The 12,047-nt window shown below is 41.2% G+C and overlaps 1 protein-coding gene across 3 annotated transcripts in view; it reads right to left on the minus strand.

Moving 5' to 3' along the window:
* Window positions 1–1,260: 1,260 nt before the first annotated feature.
* LOC123950984 (peroxisomal trans-2-enoyl-CoA reductase-like) overlaps window positions 1,261–12,047 on the minus strand; it is a 29,832-nt gene continuing 19,045 nt past the window's right edge. The window contains exons 7-8 of one of the 3 annotated variants that reach the window (XM_046019521.1): window positions 6,350–6,461; window positions 1,261–2,002 (exon numbers count right to left, since the gene is read on the minus strand). In XM_046019521.1, the coding sequence (XP_045875477.1) occupies window positions 1,917–2,002; window positions 6,350–6,461 (198 nt within the window). In that variant the 3' untranslated portion in view covers window positions 1,261–1,916. Of the gene's footprint in view, window positions 2,003–6,349; window positions 6,462–9,088; window positions 9,619–12,047 lie in introns of those variants that run through there. The other 2 variants (XM_046019524.1, XM_046019525.1) reach the window with 2 other exon arrangements.

Below are 12,047 nucleotides of genomic sequence, written 5' to 3' on the forward strand. Positions count from 1 at the left end.
GCACAGAATCCCACGCATCAGCATCCAGTCAGGTGTCCCACTTCCCAGGAAAATGTGTGAGACTGCGTCCCTGACCTTGAAACCATCAGTCGTTGCATACACGGTGCTTCTAGAAGGAACCAGCTCCACAGAGGACCAGAACAACCAATGCACAGCCTAAGTGCCAGCAACCTTCTGAAAGGTTGGAGTACCATCTGTCACGATGCCTTTCCCCAAAGGCTTTGGGAGCATTTCTGGGAACCAGTGAGTGGAAGAGGGACTGGTCCTACTTACCAACACTTCCAAAGCTCCACCGTGGGACCTGGTGATTCCCATCCATTTCTGAATCTTGCAGCATTGCAAGTCCTGGTTCCAAAAAAGCCATTCTTGCCAAGGGACCCAGGAAGGTCCCATTGAACTATGAACTGTGGCCGAGTCCAGGGACCATTGGCCTGCCTGTGTGCTGCCACGAGCTGATGAAAAAAGGAGTGTCCCTGGCCAGCAGAAGGAGCAGAGCTACTCCTAGACAGTGAGGACAAGAGTGACCATGTGGAACCCAGGTCATCTACCAAGTGTCTCCTGGTACCCCCAGGCCCCACCGTGGTGTGAACGTGTGCATGCAGCAATCCTTCCCTTTGCCTCCTGCTCACTCCTGTCTTTGTCCCTCTTTCATGGGCGTCACACTTGCTTCACGGTCTGAAGGTCGCTGCTGTCTTCCGGGGCTCCCCGCCTCTGCAGGCATCTCCCCCACGTCTCATGCACATCTCATTCTGTCTTGGCACCTGATTCCCAGAGGACCTGGGAAGTTACATTGTCCAAAAAAGTCAGTTGAAGGCAGAATACTGAACCCTAATTTGCATAATATTTAATTAAAAATTTTTGTTTTGCATACAAAGAGAGAAACATGAAGAAAAGGGAATACTTTTTTTTAAAAAAGATTTTATTTATTTATTCGACAGAGAGAGAGAGAGAGATCACAAGTAGTGAGAGAGGTAGGCAGAGAGAGAGGGGGAAGCAGACTCCCTGCGGAGCAGAGAGCTAGATGCGGGGCTCGATCCGAGGACCCTGGGATCATGACCTGAGGTGAAGGCAGAGGCTTTAACACACAGAGCCACCCAGGTGCCACAAAAAAGGGGAATACTTTAGATTGGAAATCAAGACACAAATCAAATGCTTCCAAGAAATGCTGCACATGACTTTATTTTTCTTCTGACTCAAGAGGCTTTATGCAAATGTAACTTCATGAACAAAATAAATCATTCATCGATAATTTTCATAATGCTTTATGGCTCCAAAAGCATGATACCCACCATGAGATATGAATCACTGTATATCTCTAGTTTTAAAGAATCATTCTGAGGCCAGAATTTGGGTTCACTGCCCACCTTTACAACCAAATATTAAAACCTTTTTGGGAGATCATGATACCTCTATTACTATTTTGAAATGATTTCATTTTTCAATTAGCTTGCTTAGATATGAAAGGCATAATCATAAACTATGTTAAGCCCCATTCCTAAAAAAGAAATCTTTTTTTTTTTTTAATATTTTATTTATTTGACAGAGAGAAATCACAACTAGGCAGAGAGGCAGGCAGAGAGAGAGGAGGAAGCAGGCTCCCTGCAGAGCAGAGAGCCTGATGCGGGTCTCGATCCCAGGACCCTGGGATCATGACCTGAGCGGAAGGCAGAGGCTTTAACCCACTGAGCCACCCAGGCGCCCCCTAAAAAGGAAATCTTTAATCACAGGCTACACAGTGTTGTTTGGAGCTTAAACATGCATTATTTCAAGAACAGTATTTGCAAAGGCATGACTGATAACATTAAAAGGCAGAAAGTGATTGTTCCCTTCATATTATCAGCTCCTGGAAAGCACCAAAATGTGTTCTTGAAATACTAAGGCATTTGGAGACAAAAGACACATGTAGTTTCCTTAGCTTAGAGCTTGCTTTTACTCTTCAAAGCCTCCTTCATTTGTTTGACAACAGAAAGGTCCCCTGGTCCGTCAGGCCAGTTGTCGTGATCTGGTGAGTAAGCAAAAAGCTCACGTCAAGCACAAATCTATTAACCTCCTTCATCGTCTTAGTTACCAACAGACTCTCTTCTTATTTTCCCTGGTTCACCCCTTTTCTTTTCTCGGCAAGAACAAGAAATCAGGGGCGCCTGGGTGGCTCAGTGGATTAAGCCGCTGCCTTTGGCTCAGGTCATGATCTCAGGGTCCTGGGATCGAGCCCCGCATCGGGCTCTCTGCTCTGCAGGGAGCCTGCTTCCTCCTCTCTCTCTGCCTGCCTCTCTGCCTACTTGTGATCTCTCTCTCTGTCAAATAAATAAATAAAATCTTAAAAAAAAAAAAAAAAGAACAAGAAATCATTGGGACAACTGGCAAAGGTCTTGAGAAAATCCTGGTTTTGAATTCCCAGCCCTGCCACGTTCTAGCATTTCCAAATTTGGAGAGGTTCCTCCTCCTGAGCCTGTTTTCCTGGGGTGGGGTGGGGGTGGGGTGGTTGCTAACAACATCTGCTCTTCTAAAGTTGTTAAAATTAAGTTTGTCGGCCTATGCAGAGTGCTCGGTGTACCGCAGCTGTTCCACACATACTATTTCTTTAGGAACCAGGATGCTTACTTTGGACTGGGCACACACAGCTGCCTGTGCAGCATCCAGTCCCTCATCCTCTCTTTCCAAGAGCCTCCACCTGCACTGGGGAAATCCATGAGTTTCTGGGGAAGTGGCCCCACTTTGAACTCCGACTGAGCTAAGTCACACCTCTGGCTACTGGTTGGGGAGGGCTACACATATCAGCTGGTCCACAACAGAGAAAGTCTCGGAATTCTGCTAGAAATGCTATAAAACGTCATTCCCCTCCCTTCTCTCTGTCCAGCAGGCTGGGGAAAACAAAGCATGTGGCTTTTGGGGGACAGGCAGCTGTTCTGCAACCAGGAGAGTCCGTCTTAAGAGAAAGCCAACACCACAGAAGCAAAAACAGAGGGAAAAGAAAAAAAAGAAACATTGCCCCCGAAGAGTTCAATGAGCGAATAATTCAAGTCTAGCAGACCGTTCAGTTACGGGCCAACAAATGCCCTTCTTGCTCAGGCCAGTATGAGCTACAGCTAAAAACTTCCTATCTGACAGTTGTCAGATAGGCTATAAATGTGCATTATCTAATTTAATGCTTCCAGCCGTTTACCCAATAAATGCTGGAAGTGACCCCGCTTTACAGAAAGGAAAATGGAAGCCTACAGAAATTAACTTTCCCAGATCACACGGCTACTGTGTGATCTTCTACTCCAGGACTCGCCACTCCCGGGCTGGCAATCTTCAAGAAAACACAGGAAGGAAAGGCTCAGTTTTCCCACTCATAGTGGGGTGGGGGCAGAATTATATTGTTTTCTTTTCTTTTCTAGGATTTTGTTTATTTGTCAGAGAGAGAGGGAGCACAAGCCGGGGAACATCAAGCAGATCAGGCAGAGGGAGAGGCAGATTCCCGCTGTGCAGGGAGCCCGATGTGAGACTCCATCCCAGGACCCTGGGATCATGACTTGAGCTGAAGGCAGCTGCTTAACTGACTGAGCCCCCCAGGCATCCCTGGGTGGTGGAGGGAGTATATTCTTGAAAAATTGCTGTAGCTGATTTCACCAAAAAATTTTAAAAATCTGTATACCAATAAATACAGTGTTTGGGGCACTTGGGTGGTTAAGTCGGGTGAGCATCCGACTCTTAATTTTGGCTCAGGTCATGACCTCAGGGTCGTGAGATGGAGCCCTGCGTTTCCTTTCCCTTTCTAAATGAGAATCGGACAAATACCCTCAGCTCCGCCGGGGAGGGAAGTGGCCACTTTAACTACTATTGGAAAATGGTATTGTACAACATGGAGGAGTTTCTGTCTTTCTAACCAGGGGCCTTAAAACCATGATATCTGGGGCGCGTGGGTGGCTCAGTGGGTTAAAGCCTCTGCCTTTGACTCGGGTCATGATCCCAGGGTCCTGGGACCGAGCCCCTCATTGGGCTCTCTGCTCAATGGGGAGCCTGCTTCCCTCTCTCTCTCTCTGCCTGCCTCTCTGCCTACTTGTGATCTCTGTCAAATAAATAAATGAAATTAAAAAAAAAAAAACAAAAACCATGATATCTTCTGCACATGACCACATTGATGTTACTAGTAATTACTAGTAAAGAAATTTAGATAGGAGGGGGAAATAATAATATGAAGTCCCATACTTATCATTTATTAATGCAAAGAAGGTCTGAAGCCTGGAGTAGACTGTTAGTACACAAAAGAGTAGGGTGAACCTCGGTCCCTGATATGAAACTGAAATACACATGCAGGGATCTGGAGTGGCCCAGTCGGTTAAGTGTCCAACCCTTGGTTTCAGCTCAGGTCTGATTTCAGGGTCATGAGATTGAGCCCTGCTTTGGACTCCATGCTCAGCAAAGAGTTTGCTTGAGATTCACTCTCCCTGTCCTTCTGCCTACCCCTTATCCCGTGTTCTCTCTCTCACTGAAATAAAAATAAATAAATAACTCTTTAAAAAAAAAGAAATTCACATGCATTACATCAACCACACTTTGATTTGCTAGAAGCCACTGAACACTCTTCAGCAATAGTGTAAATACCTTTGAATTTTATATTTCTGTGCAACGTCTATATTTGGCTGAGACTCATGAAATTACTGCTTTTGTATATTAAAAGTGGTGAGGAAGGTATTCCCAAACGACACTACAGACAAAGGGCTGCTATCCAAGATCTATAAAGAACTCCTCAAACTCAACACACACAAAACAGATAATCACGTCAAAAAATGGGCAGAATTCATGAACACACACTTCTCCAAAGAAGACATACAAATGGCGAACAGACGCATGAAAAAATGTTCATCGTCATTAGCCATCAGGGAGATTCAAATCTAAACCACATGGAGATGCCACCTTAGACCAGTTAGAATGGCCAAAATTAATAAGACAGTCCACAACAAGTGTTGGAGAGGATGTGGAGAAAGGGGAACCCTCTTATACTGTTGGTAGAAATGCAAGTTGGTGCAGCCACTTTGGAAAACAGTGTGGAGATTCCTTAAGAAATTAAAAATCGAGCTTCCCTATGACCCTGCAATTGCACTACTGGGTGTTTACCACAAAGATACAGACGTAGTGAGAAGAAGGGCCATCTGTACCCCAGTGTTCACAGCAGCAATGCCCATAGTCGCCAAACTGTGGAAAGAGCCAAGATGCCCTTCAACAGACGAAAAGATAAAGAAGATATGGTCCATATATACAATGGAATATTTTTGCCTCCATCAGAAAGGATGAATACCCAACTTTTGTATCAACATGGACAGGACTGGAAGAGATTATGCTGAGTGAAATAAGTCAAGCAGAGAGAGTCAACTATCATATGCTTTCACTTACTTGTGGAGCATAAGGAATAACATGGAGGACACTGGGAGATGGAGAGGAAAAGTGAGTTGGGAGAAACTGGAGGAGTAGATGAACCATGAGAGACTGTGGACTCTGAGAAACAAACTGAGGGTTTTGGAAGGGAGTGGGGTGGGGGGTTGGGTGAGCCTGGTGATGGGTATTAAGGAGGGCATGTATTGCATGGAGCACTGGGTGTGGTGCATAAAGAATGAATTATGGATCACTGAAAAAAAATTAAGTTAAATTAACAAAAAAGAAAAAAATGGTTGAATATAGCAAATTCCTATGGTTTCATTCAATATATATCCTTAAGATAATGTAAAATGGTACCGTAGCACCCTTCCCCACGTAATAGGTCTCAGTCTTCTGCTCAGATGTACAACTCACTTATTAGAGGAACAAAGAGGAATTACATCTTAAAAATAGGACAACCTCTTGCCTCTTTTCTATCTCCTCCTTATACATATATATTCATATCAAGAATATTTTTCAAGGTTAAAAATCCACCAAGCTATATACACAAGGCAATTTCTTAAAATAGATAAATATGTGCTATGATAAAAAATATTTAGATATTTTCTTTGACTGGGAACATTTCCTTTAAAGATGCTTTCAGGAATATAAACATTTTGTACATGTTTTATGTTCTGTGAGAGAAAACCCTAATCCTTTCTGTAACTGCTTAAAAATTTTTTGAAAACGTGGGCACCTGCATGGCTCAGTCGGTTAAGCGTCTGCCTTCGGCTCAGGTCATGATCCCAGCGTCCTGGGATCAAGTCCCACATCAAGCTCGCTGCTCGGTGGGGAGCCTGCTTCTCCCTCTGCCTCTGCCTGCAGCTCCCCCTGCTTCTGCTCTTTCTCTCTCTCTCTCAAATAAAGAAAATCTTAACAAAAAGAAAGAGATTTTGAGAACTTGAACCTGAAAAGGCATAAAGTTAGTGATGGTCATTTCTTGTGGGCCCACCTGGTACATTGAAGAGGTGTGTATACAAGGACTGGCCCCCGTCCACATCCACCAACTGTCCGGTGATGAAGGAAGCCGCAGGGGACAGCAGGAAGCAGACCAGCGGGGAGATCTGGAAACAGAAACACACATGCACACAGAAAAGCAGATGCTCCCCACCTGGGGCTGCTTCCCTGCCCAAGGAAACACATCTCGAAACACAGCTGTAACACACATCTATAGTCCGTGTGCAACCTGACAGAACACAGAAGATTAACTGCCTTTTTCTATTTGAGGCCCGTTAAAACAACGTGACTGCTGTGGATAAAACTCTTGTGAATTCCCCTGAGAAGCCCTCTGGCCCTGGGCTCTTGTTTGTTGAGAGATTTTTGATGACTGCTTCAATTTCCTTGCTGGTTATGGGTCTGTTTAGGTTTTTTATTTCTTCCTGGTTCAGTTTTGGTAGTTTATATGTCTCTAGGAACACATTCATTTCTCCATGATTGTCTAGTCTGTTGGCATATAGTTGCTCATAATATATTCTGACAATTGTCTGTATTTCCTTGGTATTGGTTGTGATCTCTCCTCTTTCATTCATGATTTTATTTATTTGGGTCCTTTCTCTTCTTTTTGATAAGTCTGGCCAGGGTTTTATCAATCTTTTTAATTCTTTCAAAGAACCAGCTCCTAGTTTCGTTGATCTGTTCTACTGTTCCTTTGAATTCTATTTCATTGATTTCTGTTATAATCTTTATTACTTCTCTTCTGCTGGGCCTAGGCTTTCTTTTTTGGGTCTTTCTGCAGGTAATTTAGGTGTAAGGTTAGGCTGTATACTTGAGACCTTTCTTGTTTCTTGAGAAAGGCCTGTAGTGCTATATACTTCCCTCTTAGAACTACCTTCGCTGCATCCCAAAGATTTTGAACAGTTGTCTTTTCATTTTCATTGGTTTCCATGATTTTTTTAAGTCTTCTTCAATTTTCTGGTTGACCTATTCATTCTTTGGTAGGATGCTCTTTAGCCTCCATGTACTTGAGTTCTTTTCAAATTTCCACTTGTGATTAAGTTCCAATTGGTCTGAAAATATGCATGGAATGACCCCTACCTTTTGGTACTGGTTGAATTCTGATTTGTGATCCAGTATGTGATCTATTCTGGGTAATGTTCCATGAGCACTTGGGAAGAATGTATATTCTTTTGCTTTAAGATGGAATGTTTTGAATAGATCTGTGAGGTCTAGCTGGTTTAGTGTGTCATTCATAGCCTTGTTTGTTTATCTTCTGCTTGGAACATCTGTCCATTACAGTGAGGGGGGCATTAATATCCCCTACTATTATTACTGATTTTTTTTAATTTTGTTATTAATTGGCTTATATAATTGGCTCCTCCCATGTAGGAGCATAAATGTTTACAATTGTTAGATCTTCTTGTTGGATAGAGCCTTCAATTATAATATAGCATCGTTCCTCATCTTTTATTATAGTCTTCAGTTTAAAATCTACTTTGTCTGATATAAAGATTGCCACCCCAGCTTTCCTTTGATGTCCACTGGCATAATGAATGACTTTTCACCCCCTCACATTAAATCTGGAGATGTCTCTGGGTCTAAAATGACTCTCTTGCTGATAACATATCGACAGGTCTTGCTTTTTTATCCAACCTGATAACCTGTGTCTTTTGATTGGGGCATTTAGCCCATTTACATTCAGAGTAACCATGGAAAGATATCAATTTAGTGTCATTGTATTACCTGTAAAGTCACTGTTTCTGTATATTGATTCTGTTCCTTTCTGGTCTATGTCACTGTTAAGTTCTCTTGATGTTTAAAGGATCCCCTTTAATATTTCTTGCAGGGCTGGTTTGGTGATCACAAATTCTTTTATTTTCTGTTTGTCCTGGAAGCTTATTATCTTTCCTTCTATTTTGAATGACATCCTTGTTGGATAAAATATTCTTGACTGCATGTTCTTCCCATTTAGCACCCTCAATGTATCATTCCAATCCTTTCTGGCCTGCCAGGTCTCTGTGGATAGGTCTGCTGCTCATCTAATGTTTTTACCCTTGTAGGTTATGGACCTCTTGTCCGGGGCTGCTTTCAGGACATTCTTTGTCTCTGAGATGTGCAAGATTCACTGTTATATACTGAGGTGTTGATCTATTTCTATTGATTTTGAGAGGGCTTCTCTGTGTCTGCTGGACTTGAATGTGTGTTTCTTTCCCCAGATTACGTAAGTGCTCAGCTATAATTTGCTCCAATATACCTTCTGCACCCTCCTCTCTTTCCTCTTCTTCTGAGATCCCAACTATTCTAATATTGCTTTGCTGTATTGTATCACTTATCTCTCAAATTGTCCCCCACGTGATCCAGTAGTTGTTTATCTCTCTTTTTCGCAGCTATTTATTCCCTATCATTTTGTCTTCTGTATCACTAATTCTCTCTTCTGCCTCATTTATCCTACCTAAAAAATGTAGACTCCATTTTTTATTGCATCTCATTAATAGCCTTTTTAATTTTTGACTTATTAGATTTTAGTCCCCTTTTTTCTCCAGAAAGGGATTCTCTAGTGTCTTCTATGCTTTTTTCAAGCCCAATTAGTATAATCGTTATTTTGACCTCTAGCTCTGGCATCTTACTTATTATATCCATACTGATTAGGTTCCTGGTGGTCAGTACTGCCTCTTATTCTCTTTTTTTGAGGTGAGTTTTTCTGTCTTGTCATTCCTGCAGAAAGTGTTCACTTTTCTCTTTGTAGAACCTAGCAAGTCTTTTCTTAGATCTCTACTTGAGTTCGCAGGTGTTCAGAATGAGAAGGGCTCTTACTTCTCACCATCTTGGACTCCTCACAAATGTGATCTTTTGATATTGTATAATGGATTGTGTGTCAACATCTACAAGTTCTCCATAACGCGGTGGACCAGTTTTTCCCAAAAGAACAATAACTTATGTCACAAAATCATGTTTGGGTGAAACAGCTAATCAAAGTGCAAGAAACACAAGTGGGTTTTAATGTAACAGAGTACAAAAGATTCATTGACATGGTCTGAGGTCAACCCACATTGCAACCCATCTTTAAGAAACAGCCACTTATCAAATATCAAAGAATATCCACAATAATCTAAAAAGACCATTAAAACGCTCCTCCCTGGGGCACCTGGGTGGCTCAGTGGGTTAAAGCCTCTGCCTTCAGCTCAGGTCATGATCCCAGGGTCCTGGGATCAAGCCCCACATCAGGCTCTCTGCTCCGCAGGAAGCCTGCTTTCTCCTCTCTCTCTGGCTGCTTGTGATCTCTGTCTGTCAAATAAATAAATTTAAAAAAAAATCTTAAAGAAAAAAAAACAACGCTCCTCCCTTTTCCAACTGTACATGTACATGAAACTGGATTTCTTCATATGCTTTAAACAAAACAATATATAGCAACATATAGAATGCAGACACAGATGTGAGCATCCAGCTGTATTTTGTTAAGCCATACATGAATGAGAGAAAAGTGTAAAGCAAATGCAAAAAATGGTTTTCTTTTGCTTTTTAAAGTATAGCAACTTTCAGGGGCGCCTGGGTGGCTCAGTGGGTTAAAGCCTCTGCCTTTCGCTCAGGTCATGATCCTAGGGTCCTGGGATCGAGCCCCGCGTCGGGCTCTCTGCTTGGCAGGGAGCCTGCTTCCTCCTCTCTCTCTCTCTGCCTGCCTCTCTCCCTACTTGTGATCTCTATCTGTCAAATAAATAAATAAAATCTTTAAAAAAAAAATAAAGTATAGCAACTTTCACTAAAAATATTATGTTAACACATAATGTCTTTATTACTATTATTTTAACTGAACTGATAAATATTCCTTAAACTTCTCAATTTTCATTTCTATACAGCAAATAGAGATAATATAGTTCACATAAACAAAGGGAGTGTTCTGTGCAAAATAAAAATTTAATCATATCACCTCCTTGGTTAAAATCTTTTAAAACCCCTCTTAGTTTTCAGAATAGAAATCCAAACATCTCACTTAAAATGACCCATCAAATGTCTGATTTAACAGTATCCTCCAAAAGCTTAATATGCAAAACTATTTTACTTCAAGAAGTCGAGAAAGTTACTCCTGACACAAGAGTGCACATCTGTGTTCAGGGATGTTCACTATAGAATTACCACAATATCAGAAATATAAATGGTTTCTAAACATGCAACAGTAGAATCTAATTAAACATATCATGGTATAGCCATAGGCAAGTGGCAGAAAAACACATACAGTAGAATCCCAATCTGTAAAACGGTTGGTAAATATGGGTCTTTTGGGGTATGCCTAGTAAATTTCTGGAAAGAAAGACATCAAAATGCCAATGAAAGCTAGTTTAGAAATTAGAAAACTTTTTCTTTGAAGAGTTTAACGGTTTTGCTTTTACATTTAGCACTTCAATACATGTGAAAATTATTTTGTAAGTGATACGAGGTAAGAGGCCTAATGTCTTTCTAATGAAACAGCCAATTGCCATAAGACTTACGCTAAATGGTCAATCCTTTCCTCGCAGACTTGAAAAGCTACTTTTATCCTATTAAACTCCTTATATACACATGGTACTGATAAAGGAGTACATTTTGTTCCACTAAATTTATTCTGTTCATGTCAGCACCAGATACCCTAAAGAAGTATGACATTTATAATATGTTTTGATACTGGGAAGGTCAAATTCCCCCCATTATTCTCTTTCAAAACACTTTTTGGCTGCTTTTGCATTAATATTTCTCTAGACAAACTTTAGAATCAGTGTGTTTAATTCCAAAACTATATCAAATGTATGCATTAGTTTAGGGAAACTTGATATTATATATTTTTATTGTTTATTATTATTATTATTTTTAATTTTATTTATTTATTTGAGAGAGAATGAGTGAGAGAGAGCATGAGAGAGGAGAAGATCAGAGGGAGAAACAGACTCCCCAAAGAGCTGGGAGCCCGAGGCGGGACTCGATCCTGGAAGTCCGGGATCATGACCTGAGCCGAAGGCAGTCGCTCAACCAACTGAGCCACCCAGGCACCCTATTATTTATTATTCTTTTTTATTGAAGTACAGTTGACACTCGACATTACATTAGTTTCAAGCATACAACATAGTATCTCACAACTCTATGTTATGCTACGCTCACCAGAAGTGTAGCGACCCTCTGTCATCAAACAAAGGGAACCATGATTTTAATGAAATTAAATTGAGGATTATGACATGTTTCTATTTATTCTTTTTTCCTGTTCTTCAGGAATAAATTTCTTGTTGTTTAGAGCTAAGTTTATATCACGTAGTTCCATTTTTATTATTATAGAAACAATATCCTTTTTCCATTGTATTTTAAGACTGATATTGCTGGCCTTTAAGAAACCTACTGATTTCTACATACTTAAATCTGGTCACCGTACAGAAACCAAGTATGGAACTTCACATAGTTCTGGAAGTGAAGTACGGAACTTCACCTGATTTGACTTAGGGTCCTGTGTACCAACAAAGGCCATGTGATAAAATAACATAGCTGAAAAGTGCAATGAAATAAAACCAGGCTGTTCTTCATTCACACTGCTTTCCGTTCTGGATAAAGAGAGCTGTGAGTGTGTAAGGCACAGAGCCAGAAAGTGTAGGGGAAATGGGCTGGTGTCAATGGGACCACTCATCTCTGTCACCCTCTATCAACTATGAGACTGTGTAAAAAGGACACCAAATGTCACAATATTACAAAGTATAAAA

This window comes from Meles meles, chromosome 9 (assembly GCF_922984935.1).
Source record: "Meles meles chromosome 9, mMelMel3.1 paternal haplotype, whole genome shotgun sequence".
NCBI lineage: Eukaryota > Metazoa > Chordata > Mammalia > Carnivora > Mustelidae > Meles > Meles meles.